This window comes from Chanodichthys erythropterus, chromosome 10 (genome assembly GCF_024489055.1).
Source record: "Chanodichthys erythropterus isolate Z2021 chromosome 10, ASM2448905v1, whole genome shotgun sequence".
Classification (NCBI taxonomy): domain Eukaryota; kingdom Metazoa; phylum Chordata; class Actinopteri; order Cypriniformes; family Xenocyprididae; genus Chanodichthys; species Chanodichthys erythropterus.
Genome location: NC_090230.1, coordinates 43,427,285 through 43,447,479, shown reverse-complemented (window position 1 = coordinate 43,447,479; position 20,195 = coordinate 43,427,285). Strand labels below are relative to the sequence as shown.

The window sequence follows — 20,195 nt, the reverse complement described above, 5'->3', positions numbered from 1 at the left end:
CAATAGAACCCATTATAATCAGTGATGTTGTCTACACTGGATGTGGCGTGACGTGAGCGTCAAATCTCCGGCAGTAAACTGATGCCTTGTTCTATTTATTATGTACTGACACAAAGGACAAATGCTTTGCAATGGCCACTTTGTCGCATCCAGTGTAGACAGATTTAGCTGTTGCGACGTGAGTGACAATGGTCACGTCTGGTGTAGACACGGTGTTAGATTGTGGCCATACAAAATACAAGCTATCATATTCTCCATGATATAGGAATTGGTACAGTATATGAGCTGTGCATAGCATGAGCTACAGGTGTGTGCTCATACTGTCTGTGATAAGGTGAGAGAGACAGATGTGGCAGTGTGGTCAGGTGTGTACTGATATGTCCTCTCTTTTTTCACCCGTCAGAACTTGCCCTGTGCTCCCCACGCCGGGCCCAGCCTCCAACTGCAGGTTTGTGCCATGTGATCAGCACCTGGGTCAAAAGCAGTACCACACAGACAGACTGCACAGAGCTAGACCACAAAATAAAAGACTTGACCGCTATAACTGCATATTTTACAGTTCCTTTGTTGTGCCTTCCTATGAGGCTTTGGGATCTCCAGGACAGCTGGAGCATCTGAAGGTCTGGGTTCAAAGCTCAGGTTCTGTCTAACTCTCTGCAGTCTGGCTGAGAAATGTGGTCTCATTCTTGCCCCAGTGGCGGCTCTGACCATGGGCCTCTCATTCAGGGGAAAGGACAGAGAGAGACCTTGCTCTCCTGATATTCCTGTGTGCATCCTGTGTTACCCCTGCCTGCTGCCTCACTTGATAAACTCCTCGGCTCCTGTTGTGTTTGTTTTTGGCTCTAACCCACCCGTCAAACACAGACGGCTGCTATACATACTAATCTAGATAGTAATAATAATGAGAGTTCAAGACATTTTAACATTTTTGTTACATTTGGAAACCATAATAGATTTATTTTTTAGGATTCCCTGATGATTAGTAAGTTGAAAAGAACAGCATTAAAAAAATAAAAAAAACATGGTAAAGACTTTTATAATGTTACAAAAGATTTCTGTCACTTTTGATAATGAAAAGAAAAAAAATATCTTTTAAAAACAAAATCTTACTGACCCAATTTTTAGGGAAGGATTTTGATTATAACCAAGCTACAGAAGGGGCTGATTCATATGAGTTATACAATTTAATATGAAATACTATGTATTATTATTGTAAACAGTTTCTAGAAGATGTAGTAGCACTGTTATAGATGTTATAGCATTTTTATTTTATTTTAGTGTTGACATATTGCGTATTGAAGTTATGTTTTTATCATATATTTATTCAAAACACATGTACACAAATGGACCGAAAAAAAGATAGTTCACCCAAAAATTATTTTGGAATGCAAATAAAGATGTTTTTGATGAATTCTGAGAGCTTTCTGTTCCTCCACAGACATGCTCGACTACCACTTTGATGCTTCAAAAAGTTCATAAGGAGATAAACTAATAAAACTAATCCATATGAATTGAGCGGTTTAGTCCAAATTTTCTGAAGAGACTCGATCGCATATAAACATTGATCAGTGAACATAAACAGAAGCTCAGCCGATCTTGAATGACGCGTGAGAACAAACCTCTTGCGGAAGCTCAAAAGTGCTGTGTAACACAGGAGAATGAATTCTCGCACACATCAAGCAAACATTTAGCTTCCGTTTACCACAACTGATGTGTGAGTTAATGAATGTTTACATGTGAATAAAAACCTAAATTCAATCTTTTCATCATATAAAGCGATCAAGGCTCTTCAGAAAATTTGGACTAAACATCTCATTACATGTGGATTTGTTTTACGATCTCTTTATGAATGTTTTGAAGCATCAAAGTTTCAATTGCTAGCTGTCTATGGAGGGACAGAAAGCTCTCAGATTTCATCAAAAAGATCTTCATTTCTCTTCCGAAGATGAACGAAAGTCTTACGGGTTTGGAACAACACGAGAGTGAGTTAATGATTTTTGGGTAAACTAAGCCACAAAATTGGGCCTTTTACTGTAAGTTACATGGGCTTTACCAGAAGCTAAGTGAACAGCTCAGGGTCAGGGTTCGGGTCAGCAGCCATGCTTGTTTACTGCTCTGCTCACTGTCTCCGCTCCTCTCCTCCTCTTCCTCCTTTGATCTTTTCCTCTCCCAAACTACCTGCTGCCCCCTGCTGAAGCCAACACATCCTTTCCAAAACACACATAGATCATTCTCACAGAATGGCAGCATGTTAGCACTCTCACAAACACAAACTACTATGGCAGTTTTCTAAACTAATATGGTGTCACCATATTAGTACAGATTTGTATTCAAATTCAAACTATTCTATCAGTTGTTACACATCTGTGGCCCCATAAGTATTCGGACACTTACGTCACACTTAAAGATGAGAAATTAAGTTTGCAGATTTAACTTGGTATTTTGTATTTAATGCAATAATATTTATTTTTAAGCATATCTTAATTGTCTAGATACGTTCAAGGGGCCAAGGTATGTATTAATGCATGTATTATTACATGCGAAGTAATGCTACACATGATTGAGTGTCCTCTTACATTAAACATAATAAACACAAGGCAAATTACTGACACATGATGTTTATTTTAGCATTAAAACATCTTTCTAATAGAATACCGCATTTATATTATTTCACTTTAAGACAGCAGAGGCCAACTCTAATCATACTGAAGACTGATAATACATTATTCCTGTTAAGATTCCTGTCATTCTGATGACTGTAGGATGTCTGGCTAATGACATTCTAGCATCTGACACCCATCCAGCATATATCACTGAATGAGATTCTATATAGAGCAGTTAGATATGTGGAGGAGAGACATAGTTAACGTGACGATCTCTGTCTGCCAAGCGCTTAGAGGGGCGGAAGTGCTCTGGGGCAAACAATTCGGCAAGTGCATAGGATCCCCCATTCATAAATAAGGACTTGAGGATTACTTTAGCAGATGGAGGAGGTGAGGATGCTTTTATTTTCAAATGGCTGCAAGAGACGGAGTCATCAGAGGTTTCTAGAGCAGTGACTTTTGACATTCTATTCCTGAACTCCCAACAAGCAAGCCCCTTTGCATTATTTCCCGCATTTTGGCTGAGTGGGATAATGTTGATCTTTTGCCGACCAAGCCTTTGTTTGGGGTATTGCGAATCAACAAGAATTGATTCTCTTGTCATTAATATTTAATTCTAAGGGCTATTTCCTCCGTTTGCAATATAGCCGTGCACCCACTAAGCAAAACTGTTTAGTATAGATGTTTCGTGGGCTTTCACAATAAGTTTTGGAGGTGCTTTCACAAGTTCTAGATAGTCAGCATTATGATTATTTAGTCATAGAGCCATGGTTCCAACTAGGCTGATCTTTTCTCTGTAGCTCGATCCAATTCCCCTGATGCTCTTGGGATTGATTCTGGGGAGGTAGAGCTCATTAAGGTGCACTTGTAAATGCAAGCTTGCACTTTCTCCATTGGTGTTGTGGGACTGCTGAGATGGGCTTTCCAAGGGTCCTTTTCATCAACAACTACCTGAGCAACCATAGTAACACACAAAAAAGTACAATTCCAAAAATGCTGAAGATGGATTGATAATCAAGCAAAATCAAACAAGCTGAGATTGAGGTTTAAAGTCTGTCAGAAACATGAAGTAGATTCTTATTGCAGAAACCTTTGTTGAGAAAATGTAATTGTAGTAAATAAGCATGTTAAATATACTATTTTTTGCTGCATGTAAAAGTTACTTTTTATGTTTTGCAGAGCCACATATGCTTTGGGGGAAAAAAATTATAGCTTGATTTTAATAAACATACTCTATTATTTTATATGTATATTTATTTTGATACTTAAAGGGTTAGTACACTCAAAAATGAAAATTCTGTCCTTAATTACTCACCCTCTTCGTTCTTCTTCAGAACACAAATTAAGATTTTTGATGAAATCTGAGAGATATATGACTCAGCAATTTAACCGACACTTTCAACGTCCAGAAAGGTACTAAAAACATTGTTAAAAATGTTGAAATGACTGCAGTGGTGCAACCATAATTTTATGAAGCGAAAAGAATACTTTTTGTGCACAAAAATAAAACAACAAAATTCAACAATATTTTCTCTTCTGCGTCATTCTTATATGTTATTTGTGCCCAGCGCCAAGGTTTAATGTCAGAACGCTGACTCATTATTGGCCGGCTCCTGCGTCAGCATCACACACATGCATTGCGTTCACGTGATCAGCTTTGGCCAATACTGAGCCGGCATTCAGACGTAAACACGGAAGCCTTCACAGTGCACCTACGTAAGGAACATGACAGGGAAGAGAAGAGATTGTTGAGTAAAGTTTTTTTTTTTTGCGTGCAAAAAGTATTCTCATAAAATTAAGATTGAACCACCGCAGTCACGTCGACTGTTTTAACAATGTCTTTAGTACCTTTCTGGACCTTGAAAGTGTCGGTTAAATTGCTGTCTGTGGACGAGTCATATACCACTCGGATTTCATCAAAAATATCTTAATTTGTGTTCCGAAGATGAATGAAGGTCTTACGGGTTTGGAACGACATGAGGGTGAGTAATTAATGACAGAATTGTCATTTTTAGGTCAACTAACCCTTTAATAAATCAAACATTTCATTTTTGCTACAATACAATTTAGGAACTTCATGAACTATCAGAAACAAGGGTTACAGTATATATCCTCCATACAGTTAGTCAAAACAGGTAGAGAAATGGTAAGTAGATAATTTAAGCATGGTCAAACAGCATTGGCTAGCTTGTGTACCATCTCTAGGAAACATAATTACATGTGATTTTATCAGAATGCCCTCAGATACAGCAAACACTTCCTTTGTAATTTCAGGTCAGAGTGCGCTAATAGGTTACTGAATCTCACACACAGATCCACATACTGACTGACACACCATCTTCTCTTCCATCAGAGAATGAACAGATTGTGGTATTTTGTTTCTAGCTTTTAGCACCATCACTACAAAAGTATTTTAATGGCTGTCCCTCAGTGCTATCTGGCTGAAAATCATAGATATACTCTGATCACATTGCAGTTTTTAGCTGGCATTTTGAAACAGAGAACAATAGGCCTTGAAAAGGTTTTTCAGAAATGACATTTTCATTTCTGTGTGTGTGTGTCTGTGGTTCTGTTAGTGTGGCATTCTGGGAGACAGGATTGAGGCCACTTTTTGGGACATACTGACATCACCAGTGCGCATACACTAAACTCAACAGACAGCCAGACAGCCAATGACGGGCCAAGAACACCTGAGGGAACTCTAGACACACACACACACACACCTAGCATTTACCTAGCTGTCTAAATTAGGCCATACCATAGACTTCTGTTGTTGTTTTTTTTCTTAAGTCAGTATGTTTTCCTAAATATTAATGTTTCCAGAGAATATATCTTGAATTAAGTATATTGTCCTTAGTCCATTCGCAATTTACGCATATCCACACTAAATTTTCTTAGACTTGGTGAACAATGGGGACAAAATCAAGAAAAATTATGCTTAATACTAGATAGATAGATAGATAGATAGATAGATAGATAGATAGATAGATAGATAGATAGATAGATAGATAGATAGATAGATAGATAGATAGATAGATAGATAGATAGAAATACTGAAAAACTAATACTACTAACATATATACATATATATACTGTACATATATACTGCCAAATAATATAATAAATCTATATGAAGTATGAATCATTTGTACCTTTGGAGACATCCTCAGAGGGACATTTTGACAGAATTATAGCTAACATTTGTTTATAGCTTAATAACACATGATTACAAACAAGGTATATTACTCGACATATCTTATCAATGAGATTTTTTAATAAAACCTGACTGTTTTGATCCATCAACAAGCTATTAATGAAATCTTCTGTCTGCATAAATGTAACATCCCTCTGATAAAGCTGGTTTCCATCAAAAATCCTCTAACAAATCTAATGTTTATGTGTGAAAGAGAAGCAGTCTGCTAGCAGGCCATTAATCATTTAACTGGATAGCCAGAGCTCTATGAATGGGCATTTTACTGTAATGTGTGTCCCGTCTGATTTATGACTAACCTCTGCTCCCCTCTCATTCTCATTCTTTCTAATGAAGTCCAAACATCTGAAGAACTTCCAGAGAGAATGAATCTTCCACATAACTATTGTTTTATTGTACTGACAGATTTGAATACATTCAAGTTTTGTGGTGCACTAATTTAAAGGGCAACATTCAGAGAGAAGAATTTTGTGCCTAAACAATATTTTATAATATTTATAATTATATTCTGGCTGTTTTGACATGCATGAACTGCAAAATAATAATTAGTTTAACCTTCTGAGAAGCATTTTTAAGGTTACGCAAGGTTATCTCTCCTCTTGTGTGGAATATTCTTAATTGGGTCAGTCACTTTAAAGCAATGTCCATTATCTTCAGTGCGCAACTCGTCTCAGACATGGATTACACATCAAATTGTCCAGCAGTACATTTCTAAGTAATCAGACATACAGTTTTCACTTGGTGAGCGAGAAAAACAGATCCCAAAACTTTGAAGGAGGAACCTGAGCCATAAATAGAGATTAAATATCATTTTTTTTTTTTTTTTTTTTTTTAATTGAAACTTTTGACATTTACAGGGTTTAAACATAGCAAACACATCTGAGCAATTACAATTTAAACTCTCTTCAAAATACACATTTAAAATGTTACTAAATATTCATTATTACGGCTAAATTTAACAGAGAATAAGAATAAATAAAATTGTATCACCGTTACATTACTATTCAGTCTTTCCATGCCAAATTCCTTATTCCCAGTGCTAATAAATGTCTCTCTCCAACTCCAAGATAAGTAAGAAAGGGGTCCCATACTTTATGGAATTTAAAAGGTTTGTCTTTTAATGCTGTTGAAAAAGCTTCATATGGAATAAGACCTTTGATTGTGTTAATCCATTGTGCTATTGACGGGACTTGGTCTGTTATCCAGCATACAAGTATGCATTTGCGGGCACAGTGGAGTAAAATTTGAAGAAGATGGGTCCCTTGAAATCTGGAAGGGAGTTCCTGGTTCATGCCAAGCAAACAAGTCTTTGGTCCTATTTCTAATGAGCAGTGAAAAAGATTAAATATCATAAAGAGAACCACATATGTATTTTTCAACACCCAGAACACCCTAGCAACCACATAGCAACACTTTAACAACCACTCAGAATATTTTAGCAATCGAATAGCAATGTCTTGGCAGCCACCCAGTACACCCTTTCATTGATTTGCATGGGTAAGCATCAATAGCATTTCCTCCTAATTTTTTCTAAAATCTAATTTTAAATGTTCTTTTTGTTGTTGTTTTTCGACTTTGTTTTTTGGACTGGTTTTCCGAACTCCCTTTGGGTTGTTTGTGAGCAATGTTCCCTCTAAGCAAATAATTGCCGCGCAGAGAACAGACATGGAAATCCATTTGATTGTAGTAGTTTAAATGAGAAATAATTGCAGTGCTCTAGACAACCGCTATAGAGTTATTGTCGCTATAGAGTTAGAACCGGTGAATGCGGTTTACAGGTTCCATAGAAAGAGAACGACTGAGCGTGTGTGAGCTGCCTGGCCCTGAGCAAAATCAGTCGCGGGGAGAATACTGTAATAATGTTTGCGGACTAAATACCTCAACACGAGAGGCAACGCGAAACGAAAAGAAATGTGAAATAAAACGCCATGTTTTGATGAAAAGTGGTGGAAATAACGGATGATGGGCACAGAATGCTAACAAAACTCTGAGACATTTACAATCACACACTAACCACAGGTGTAGCTTGCAAACTCAAAATACATGAGTGATATACCTCAGTTTAAATAGATTTGTGTGTGGTGGTGCTGTGGGTTTCAGGGATGTTTAGATAACTATAAAAGAGTTAACATGTTCACTTATCTTAAAAATATGTAGCTATAAGATCTGTTTAAATGCTTCAGTTTGTTTTCACTTTATAATATATTAAAACAAATGGAAGCATAATACTGTATAATACATAATATAATACTGTATATCAGTTTAAATACTTAAATATTATATTTTATTATATTGTAAGCCCAATAAAAAATTTATCTCACAAGGGGATTGTTAAGGGCTCCTTGCCACGGAAAATCTTGAAACCTCCTGGTATATAAAATCTGGGGAATTTATAAGCAATAAACATGTAATTTTGATGGTTTAACACTGTTGCTAATAATTGACTGTACAAAAACACATTATGGTTGTTCCAAACCATTATTGTAACTGCTCATATTATATTATTATAAAGAATTGAACTGTCCTGTCCTTGCTAAAGACTGGTACAGCTAACACAGCAATGTGAAAAAATCTCAAGTAACCTAAAATTATGCTTAATTTAGTGACTGAACTGCTTGTTTTCAAACATATTATTTAATATATCACTAAGTTACGTCAAGGGTCAAATAAAATAGAAACGGCACATTAAAGTTAAATGTTACAGTTGCATGATAAAACCATTTTTTTGTCTGTGTGTTTACGTTCATTGTGCAGGTCTGATATAAAGTATGTTTTTGCTAAGGTGACCAAAATGTGCGCTCAACAGAGAAAAGTTTTGCTCATCGAGAAAAAAAAATTAGAGGGAACATTGTTTGTGAGTATATATTTCTGTAATGGGCTGTGAGGTGGACATTTGCCAGCGTTTAGCCGCTGCTTGGCCCTGATCCCAGATAACCCGTGGCTGAGTTTCTTTGGCTGAGCTGCTATATTGGCAGATTCTCAGGAGGACACACGTTCTCTGCATTCAAACATACATGACTGCTGTTTACACACAGACTCACTTGTGTCTGCGTAGACCACACCTTCATACCAATCTATCACTCTTAAGGTTTGGTTACGTTTACCAGTGCTTGGCAAAACGCTCACATGGAGGGCTTGCCTCCATTGGCAGCCAGTTACTTTTTTACCAGGTTTGTACTAAGTACTAATTTGGGAAGACAGTGATATTAAAAGACCAAATTCAATAAACACCTTATTGATGATGCATACTATGCTCAGGCAAGCAGATGAATCCAGAATATAAACGCAATGCACAGTTTCACGTCAAACGCCCCACCACGACGCATGCTTGTTGTGTTGACATGAGAGAAGATGTTGTTGTGTGAATGCGCGTTGGAGATTAATATTTTGTAAATAAAGTGGTAAACTGTTTTTTTTTTTTTGCGCAAACAAAGCACTCGTGTTACTTCTTAAAACTGAGGTTAAACCACTGGAGTCACATGAATTACTTAAATGATGCATTTACTACCTTTCTGGGGCTTTAAAGTGGTAGTTGCATAGGATGTCAGCTCTCAGATTTCACTAAAAAGATCTTCATTTGTGTTCCAAAGATGAACAAAATATCTTACGGGTTTGGAACAATATGAGGGTGAGTAATTAATGACAGAATTTTAATTTTTGGGTGAACTAACCCTTCAAGCATTTTTTCATAGAAATCCATTATAAAGAATGCACTTAACCATTTAGCTGTTGCATTCGTATTCTGGATCATATTCATATATTTTGCCCTCCAGTTCTCTGTGCCAGTCACTTGACTGAAAACTATGAATCGGAATCATCAAGAGTTTTGCATGAGGGCGATAAAGTTCACACAAATTTCACCCATGTTGAAATTTGGTTATGTGAAATTGGTGCATTGACCAACAACAACAAAAAAACTGCTTGGTTTGAAAATGATTTCTGTGTGAGCAGTGATTTATACATCTCTACGGTATTGACAATGGACCTTTTTTGCTCACGAAATTTTGCTAATGTGACCGCACATTCAGACCGTCATCATTACAAGCATCGCTCACCATTGTCTTCTTCCTATCTCAGCGCTGCAGTCTGGAGATACAGTAGAATTATTTGAGCAAAAAGCTTGTGCACACATGTGCGCTGACATATTACTGATGATGTTGGCTTAATTTACAGTCTCTGCTTCCCTGAAATGTCACACTGCCAGTTCTGCAGCTCACACATTGTGATTGTACCTGCTGGCACAGTGATGCTCTTTTCCCCTGCTGTGGATGGAGCTGTATTTGGCATGTTGGAGTCACTGCACAGCAGCTAATGAGACTACACAAGCTGTCCTCTATTAACTGAAAGCACCTCACTCCAGACTGACACAAATGTGTTTGTGTATGAGTGATGCGCAAGGGCGGCTGTCAGCCTGGTTGTGTCCGACTGCATGCACGCTAATACAAAACCAACGCTTATGATGGTAAACAGACATATGCACAGAATCAAGACAAATGATTTGAATGCATCTGTTTGAAACTGTTTTAATGTGCATGTTTGATTATATTAGTGCTGTGTTAGAATCTCTGAATTTACATTTGCTGTACCGTTTCTTATCTGTGTCTCTGGACATGCAGTAATCCATCATCCCAAACAGCCTGTAATCTTCCTTGATTTTCTCAGCTTGAAATGTAGGTCTGAGACAGGCAAAGGTAGAAAGCTTTTCATCTGTCTAGAAGGTTCCATGAGCAGCAGATCCTTGCTGTTTTTCTAGGGAAAGGTGCCATTTTTGTGAATTACAGTAGAATCCGATTCCGAACAGGGACTTATAACTCAGAGATTTAGATTTAGCCCACATTAAAAACAAAAACAAACGAAATCTCCTTGAAAGCACTGAGAATGACTTTTGCTTAAATCTGCTTCCTCCTGAGAAAACTACAATAAAAATATTATTAAATATAAAAAATCATGTTAAATATCAATTATAGCTGAAAATTTGATATATTAATTTTTAGTTATTTATTCATTCATTTTTTTGATGAAATACATGCAGTCTTGGTGAGCATTAGAGACTTTTTTTCAGAAATTTTTCAAGTGTCACTTTTGAGAAGTTGAAAGCATCCATTCCTTACTGAATAAAAGTATTAATTTCTTTAAAATAAATAAATTACTGCCACAAACTTTTGAATGGTTGTGCATATTTTATGTCATTGTCATTTTTTGACAATATTTTAATTTTAAACATTTTACTTTTTAAAAAATTACAAAAGAAACATTCTTCACCTAAGCTATTTTCCTCTGTGAGACTCTCCTTTCACTTGTGTACTGTCAAACTTGTACCTTGCTGTGTTTACTTTTCCATCTGACTCCCGGTCAGCAGTCAATAATCAATTGATATCTCAATTCACGTGTGCTTTTCACAAGCCTGCTGCTTATGTGCACAAATTCCTTTCATATGCTTGTGGAATCTGCACGTTTTGAAGGACAGTTAAAGCTGAAATATTTGCTGGATTTGTGGCTTGTTTACCTTTAAGCGAGCTAATACGCTGCAGATTGAAAACACAAAGCCGACATCAAGAGAGAAAATCCAGCATGGCTTTTGATCTGGACTACTTCAGGGGGAGGAGGGGTTCAAAGACACTCATCCCCGCCCACTCTTGAGTTCTAGCCAATAGGAATGGATCTGGAGGAGAAAGTGTGTATGAGAGAGAGGGGAGAGGAGGTGGTAGAGTGGCAGTCTTTGCTTGTGTGTAGGGAGCGGTCAATCTCTCACGCTGCTGCAGTCTGCGAGCATCCTCGAGTGAGATTCTCTTTTTATTCTCTTTCATTCATTCTTTCTTTCATTTATGCTTTATTCCATCCCCACTTCCAGACCCTCACATTTTTAATTTTCTCCACTGTGTAGCTAATTCTGTTCTGTTTAAGTGAGAGTATACATGCAAGCACATGTGTATGTATGTGTACGTTTGTAAAGCATGTTTTTGTGGGTCTTTAGGGTTTGATTTGGTTTAGTTGAGGTAATATGCATGTTATACTTTTGAAAAGTGCAATTTATTTTGAAATCGTGCATGAAATTGTTATTTTGGTAATGTCCTGCCTTAAGTGTCAACTTCCCTGGTGAATAGTTCATACGCATGAACTTTTTTCAATCTTTATGTAGAAAAAAAAAATCTAATATTTCTAACTGTGTTCCTGATAGACCCAAAAACATCTCCTGAAGGTTTGTGTGCTCAGCAGTCTCTTTTCATTTGAGTGGATTTGTTCGGGATGAGTGCGTCCCTCACTGCAGGATTGTTTTGGGTTCTGTACTTTATCCTTCGTCTGAGCTTTGCACCACTCTGAGACTCTTTAATCTGATTCTCTCTCTGTCTTTCTGGCTTTTTCTCTGGAGAAGAAGCATTTCTTTGTGTCATTTGTATTGTTTAGAGGATTCTCTGTCTTTTTAAATAACATTGAGGTCATTAGAGAAAGAGGTAAAGCTTAGTTTCCAAAGGTGGGAGTTTGAATTTGAATAAATCCCTGTATAATTCATTGGGAGGGAATGCGGATATATTTGTGAGTGCATGTCTTCTTTTTTTTTTTTCTTTTTTTTTTTTTGTGCTTTTACTGCACATCACTGATTGTATCATCATCAGAATTGTCCTTGAGCTTCCTCTACCAGCCTGGAGCCTAATGACAAAATTTACTTGTCATTTGACCTTTGAGTTCCTGCAAGGACAGACAGGCTCTCAAATCAGCCTTATTTCTCGGCTGAGACCCTCATGATGATTTAAAACATCAGAAGCTGCTCAAATCATCTTTGATTACTGGGTTAGTTTAGTTATTTACATAAGTTATTTACATTTAGTTTAGTTATTTGCATTTTCAAGCAATAAAATGGGTTAAAAACTTTAAAAAGAGACTGAATAAAAAGGAGGCAGAAATAGAAACCAAATCATCTGTAACATGTTGCTCAGGTGTAGTAGGTGCTCTGTTGGGGCTTTTGTGCTGGTCTGGTTGGTCTAATGGTGTTGAGGCTGGGCTTTGGGGCATTGCTGAGTTCTCAGGTTCAGCACACGGTGTGTGCACGCATTGGTCTCAGCAGCAGCCAGAGCAGATGTAGTTCACTGCTGAAACAGGGCTGAGGTGTGCAGAACCCTCAACAAACTGCCATTCCGTGCACTAGATTACCTGCTGAATGGGCTTGAGTCTGTGTTAGGAGGGCAAATCTGTGTTTTAAAGCTCACAAGTCTGTGCCATCCTAAAACAAAAAGTGAAATATTATTTTCTATACACTACTGTTCAAAAGTTTGGGGTCGGTTCAATTTTTTTAATGCTTCTGAAGTCTCTTATGCTCACCAAGTGTGCATTTATTTGATAAAAATACAGTAAAAAGTAGTAATATTGTGAAATATTACTTAAGATCGGTAAAGATATGTTTTGGAATTTAATTTATTTCTGTGATGGCATAGGTCAATTTTCAGTAGCCGTTACTGCAGTTTTCAGTGTCACATGATTCTTCAGAAATCATTCATTTATGCTGATTTGATGCTTAAGTAACATTTCCTATTATTATCAGTGTTTTGCTTAATATTTTTGTGCAAATATTTTTCAGGATTTTTTTAATAAATAGAAAGTTCAAAAGAACAGCTTTTATTGGAAATAGAAATCTTTTGTAATATTAAAAAATGTCTTTACTGTCACTTCCACTGTTTCATCTAGCTTTGCTGTTTAAAGTTGTAATTTCTTTCAAACAAATAAAATCTTGTTGACAAAAAGCTTTTGATCATCTGTAGTGTTTTGGGAGGATTTTATGAATCAGATGAAGTTAAAGCTATCACATTTTTATTCATAGTTGAATGGGATTATATTATATCTGTGTAATGGGATCTTATTTTGGCTTTTACCCAGGGTGCAAATGGTTTGTGTGTGTGTTTGTGAGGAGGGGGTGGGTGCTTAAGGTTCGAACCCCCCAAAGGAAGCAAAACAAAAGGATGAGGGTCTTAAAAAGTACATCATTTATGGAATAATATACAGTCAGCTAGTTATTATCCTACAGAATGATGAATGTTTCAGTTCTTCAGAAATCTGTGAAGATTCAGTATCAGCCTGCATATAAAAAAGAGACTGAAGTGGGATGTTATCGGATATCATACATTTGCACCACAGAAGATACAATATATGACCATTTCTCTCTCTCTCTCTCTCTCTCTCTCTCTCTCTCTCTCTCTCTCTCTCTTACTCTTTCTTCTACCTTTCCTATATTGACTGTGTGACCTTGTGCTAGAAGTCATCACAGAACAGCTACAGTAGCTGCTCGTATCGATCGGAGCTGTCATCTCAGACACTAAAAGACTCACTGGACAGCATTTCCCTCGAGAGATCTTTTTAATAATTCTTTGGTTTGAGACTGTTTGTTTGCATGTGCTATGTTCTGTTCTAGATTTTAGAATTGCCATATTTTGATGTTTGACTTTAAAAAAAAAAATTTTAAAAAGATTTTTGCATCATGTTTATGCTTGCTTGGTTATGTTTGTGTTTACAGAATACGGGCGTTTCGAGGCCAAAATTCATGACTTACGAGAGCAGATGATGAACCACAGCATGAGTTCTGGATCTGGATCCCTCAGAACCAATCAGAAACGCTCACTCTATGTCAGGTAGACCTCATCTATTTAAACATAAATTCGCACTCACTTACTCAGAACCACAATAATTCATTTTCTTAGTATGTTTTTCTTTATTCTTGTTTTTCAGCAAAAAAGCACAAAAAATGCTTAAAACCATAAGATTAAAAAAAAATTACAATTATTTCAAGATATTGTCTTTGAAAATAAGTGTTATCTCACACCATTTATCTTCTCAAGACATTTTATCTTGTTTGCATATATAGTTACTGAAAAACAAGACGAGAAACAGATCAAGAAAATGTTTTTTTTGTTTGTTTTTTTTTGCAAATGACTATTTATGTCATTACAGATGGGATACTGATATCCCAGCAGCTCCCTGATCATAAAGTGGTGTTAACTGTCTCTCCATGGCACTCTTGTTATGTTGGACTGATGTTGGATTGATGTGAACATGAGTGTGGTCTCTCTGGGCGATGAGACATGTTTCTAGCCTGAAGCAAGATGTTTGTTAGAGACACACACACACACACTTCAGGGGTTTGCGTGTGAACCAGCAGGGTATCTGAGTGAGTTGAGTCAGAATTCATCAGTATCCACACACACACACACACACACATACTCAGAGGAGCACATGCTGTTTCTTGTGTGCTCTCTGATCCTAGATCAGCCAGGAATGAGGATCATATGTTCACTATACAGGACGTCATACTGTTTTACATGACATTTAGAAAAGCTATTGATATTTAAAATCAGTAGGAAAGTGGCAACAGTGATCCATTATAGAAACCTCACTTTGCTCTCTTCTTAAGTCAACACAAAATCTATTTTACTTCCACAGTGTGACGTATTAAGTGAAAGTGTTTTTTTTTTTTGTTTGTTTGTTTGTTTGTTTTTTTGAAGAAAAAAAAATGTGATTTATGGTTGATGGGCTTGGTGACATCAGATGAAAATGAAAGTATTAGTAGTTTGTTAATTAGTAGTTAGTTTGATATTTTTTATTAAAGGATTAGTTCACTTCAGAATTCAAATTTCCTGATAATTTACTCACACCCATGTCATCCAAGATGTTTGTCTTTCTTTCTTCATTCGAAAAGAAATGGTTTTTGAGGAAAACATTCCAGGATTATTCTTCATATAGTGGACTTCAACAGGGTTCAACTGGTTGAAGGTCCAAACTGCAGTTTCAGTGCAGCTTCAAAGGGCTCTACTCGATCCCAGCCAGGGTCTTACCTAGCGAAACGATCTGTCATTTTCTAAAAAAATAAAATAAAAATTATACAATTTTAACCACAAATGCTCGTCTTGCACTAGCTCTACAATGTGGCATGCATTAAGTAATCACGTTGGAAAGGTCAGGCGTGACGTAGGTGGAAGTACCACAGTAGGGCGAAAAACTCCATCTCATTTTCTCCTCCAACTTCAAAATCATCCGACATCATTGTTTTACCTTTTTTTTTTTTTTTTGTAAAGGGCATTGACTTAGTCTTTGCACATTCGCTTTGTAAAGACTTGCTCGGTACCTCCGCCTACGTCACGCCTGACCTTTCCAACATGATTACGTAATGCGTGGTGCATCTCAGAGGTGTGCAAGACAAGCATTTGTGGTTAAAAATTATACTTTTTTATTTTAGAAAATGACCGATTGTTTCACTAGTTCACCCTAATTCATCCGCTGGGATTGTGTAGAGCCCTTTGAAACTGCAATTTGGACGTTCAACCCATTGAAACCTGTTTGAAGTCGACTATGATGAAAATTTTATTTTATTTAAATAATTAAACTTTGATTTTGTTTGTCTATATTTCTGCATGATGCATTTTTCATTTTCAGACTTTATTCTCATAAATTAATCTTATATAGTAGTATAGTTCTTTAATAATGTTAGTCGAGTATTAATGATGTTTTAGAGCTTAATGTTTTATAATAAAAACTGTAATAAATATATAATATTGGTCATACTTTAGATTAGGGTCCAATCCTCACTATTAATTAACTACGACTTTTGCCTCAATAAACTCCTAATTACTGCTTATTAATAGTTAGTAATGTAGTTGTTTAGTTTAGGTATTGGGTAGGATTAGGGATGTTGAATATGGTCATGCTGAATAAGGAATAAGGCATAATATGTGCCGTATAAGTACTAATAAACAGCCAATATCCTAGCATGCATGCTAATAAGTAAAAACTAAACCATAATATCCATTTAGTATTTATTTCCTGTGGCTACAGAACATCTCCATAATACTGACTTCAGAGCAAGAAATTATTAAAAAGATAAACAGTATAATCAAAAGACCTGCGTGATGTATTCCAGCCTCTAGGTTCAATCCAAACGTCCCATGCGTCAGCGCTCTTTGGCTAGTCTTCTGAACAGCTGCTTATGGTTCTCCCAGATATGTTTCACAATACAATCAGCAGAACAGAGATTAGTTTTTCATTAGCTGGTAGCGACAAGCAGCTGTAGATCCCTGATTTGGCTTCGTTATTGTGAGTTAGCTGGACGGTTTTAGCAGAACCAGCGCACCTGTGGAGATCCATTGTGATAAATAGCTCTCCTGTCAGCAATTATACACATACACACCTCCTCTCCTCATGATGTACAGCATGCACCGCTCCCACAGCATTAAAAGATGCTCAGTATCTCCTTCTCAGCTGCAGTCTAATGCCGCAGGCCCCCTCTGTGGGTGCAGGATAATTGTACTGTGCCATAGCCAGTCATTTGGGCCGTAGAGCTGGCTAGGTTTGCAGAACACGGATGTTGGGAAGAGTTGAGATACAGGAAATCAGACCTTATACGGAGTCATTTATTTGCTGCAGTACAGATCCGCTCACTAAAGTCACCTGTTTTTTTTTTTTTTTGAAAGGGTTAGTTCAACCAAAAATGAAAATTCTGTCATTAATTACTCACCCTCATGTCGTTCCACACCCGTAAGACCTTCGTTCATCTTCGGAACACAAATTGAGATATTTTTGATGAAATCTTAGCGGTATATGACTCGTCCATAGGCCGTAATATAATCAACACTTTCAAGAGGTACTAAAGACATTGTTAAAACAGTCGACGTGACTGCAGTGGTTCAATCTTAATTTTATAAAGCATAGAAAACACTTTTTGTGCGCAAAAAACAAACAAAAATGACAACTTTATTCAACAATACCTTCTCTTCTATGTCATTCTCATAAGTTGTTTACATCCAGCGCTTCCAGGTTCTTCATCAGAATGCTGACTCATGCTCACGTGATCAGCTTTGGCCAATACCGAGACAACATTTGACGTAAAAACGGAAGCCTTCACTGTGCTTACTGCGTCAGCTGCGTAAGGATAATGACAGGGAAGAGAAGAGATTGTTGCATAAAGTCATTATTTTTGTTTTGGTTTTACGCACAAAAAGTATTCTCGTCGCTTCATAACATTAATGTTGAACCATTGTAGTGACGTTGACTATTTTAACAATGTGTTTAGTACCTTTCTGGACCTTGAAAGTGGTGGTTAAATTGCTGTATATGGACGAGTCATATACCTCACGGATTTCATCAAATATATCTTCACTTGTGTTCCAAAGATGAACGAAGGTCTTACGGGTGTGGAACGACATGAGGGTGAATAATTAATGACAGAATTTTCATTTTTGGGTTAACTAACCCTTTAAGTATGTGGTTTTACTAATGCTGTACTTTTGGCTTAATTATGGGCATCATATCATGGAAAACTGGATTTTGTGATCTACTTTTATCTCATCAAGTTATTGGCACCATGAGCATACAGTTGCAGGGGAAAAAAAACAACCTTGGATTTAACATGGATTTCTGCATAAATTCAATCACTCAAAATAACAGGCAAAACAGGCTTAAATAGCAACCTAGCAACCAAACAATTGAATGTTTTCGTGTATTTTTTTAACACACTTATCTGTTCGTAGCATAAGGTGGAAAAAGCGAGTCAGCTATATATATATATATATATATATATATATATATATATAATATAATATACACGTATACTGTATGCCTTTAGAATTCTGCAGTGAACGAAGGAGATAAATGTGAGGCAGAAAAAAAGAAAGAAAAGAAAAAAAAACTCTGCTCAGTCTGTAGAGGGAAAAAGATAATTATGACAAAAGTATCATTTCCAGTTTGCCTCCACTGAGCGTTAAGATGCATTAGAGTTCTGCTGAGATGAATGCAGAGGTGTGATCGCTGTTGGCTGCGTACTATGAATAGAAAGCACATGTCAATGTAAAAGCAATGCATGCATGTTTCCATTCACACACTGACTCAGTTAAGATTGCATGAGTCAGTTATTGAGTGATTTTCCCCAATCAGCATGTTTCATTTTTTCTGTCACAATGAATCAACATCAGTTTCTCTGACGTGAAAATGTGTGTGTGTGTGTGTGTGTGTGTGTGTGTGTGTGTGTGTGTGTGTGTGTGTGTGTGTGTGTGTGCACTGCTTATTTACCTCCGCAAAGTGTTCTCTGTGTCCCTCTGAGGTAGCATTTACATGTAACCATAACAACACCCTTCCTCTGTGTGATCAGAGAAAGAAATATACATCGCCTCATTATGCAAGAAACATCAGTATGTATGTAATTTGTCCAGTGCAAATGTAAATTTCAGAATATAAATTGCAAAGTTGTCTGGTTGGATTTATTTTGTGAGAAGTTGGCTGTGTTGTGTCGATGTACTGCGACAGTGAGAGAGCTATAGAGATTTTTATTCATTTCTTTTTTAAAACCCTGCAAATAATACCATGAATATTGATGTTATGTTCATGTTGTGGTGTTGTTTTTAATTTAGAAAGGATGCCCAGGTTCTTATCCTGACTTAATACGTATGTCTTTTTAATAAACCAAGATTGCACATGAACAACTCAGAATACTCTAGAAGCTACTTGGTGCACATTAACAACCATAGCAACACCCTGGCAACCACCATGAAGGTGGGCCCTTTTGATTTTAAGCGACCATCCTAACATTGTGACGGAGACTTTTTCACTAACAAACACCTCTCCCATTTCCTTCAGAAAATGTAGTTATCACACAAAATTCCCAGCTGCTGCAGTGTATGTAATTCATTCTTGCAAATGTCAGCTAGGCTCCTGTTATTTCACTAGTCCAAGCTCTTATTGTTATGAGGCCGCTGATCTACACATACAGATAGCACTCTACTTTACTCTCAGGGGGCTTTTAAACCACATTTCTCTGTAACAAGCAAAAGCACCACATTATCTACACCTTTGCCAGCACTCTGACACTTTCTCCTGGTTTGCGTGTTGTAGATGTAATGCTTTTATCTCTCTGCTTAGCAAATACTACACTTAATTTTTTTTTTTTTTTTTTTCAAGGACTGAGGCAGCACTCACTCTTAACAAATGATGTTACAGACATTTGCTGGTGTGGAAAATGCTGTCCATGAGGTTCACCACCCATGGATGTATCTTTTCTGCTGAGCACTGTATATTACACACATACCTGTACTCTGTGCTATTACACAGAGGTTCAGCCCTGCAGCTCTACTGCAAGACCCACACAATAAATCACAAGACAAAACACTCAGGGGCGATTCCAGTTTCGGCACTTTTGCATGCAGTATTTCAGTGCACTAAGCCTCAAACTAGTGTTGTTATTGTTAACTATTAACTATTAAAAATACTTTTCTTTATCTCACTGATTCTTGAGATAAGAGATAAAAGCCTCTTCTATGTTAAAAATAAATAAATTCATCAAAATAAAAATAATTATAAAGTTACATCTAAAAGAAATCTGGATAATCAGTCAGGACATTATTTGCTTTTAA

General features: G+C 36.8%; 1 protein-coding gene across 14 annotated transcripts in view; it reads left to right on the top strand.

Moving 5' to 3' along the window:
- dlg2 (discs, large homolog 2 (Drosophila)) overlaps nucleotides 1–20,195 on the top strand; it is a 276,217-nt gene that overhangs the window by 234,041 nt on the left and 21,981 nt on the right. For 10 of the 14 annotated variants that reach the window (XM_067397822.1, XM_067397819.1, XM_067397817.1 and 7 more), the window contains 2 exons: nucleotides 404–448; nucleotides 14,318–14,432. In XM_067397822.1, the coding sequence (XP_067253923.1) occupies nucleotides 404–448; nucleotides 14,318–14,432 (160 nt within the window). Of the gene's footprint in view, nucleotides 1–403; nucleotides 449–11,556; nucleotides 11,594–14,317; nucleotides 14,433–20,195 lie in introns of those variants that run through there. The other 4 variants (XM_067397823.1, XM_067397821.1, XM_067397818.1 and 1 more) reach the window with 2 other exon arrangements.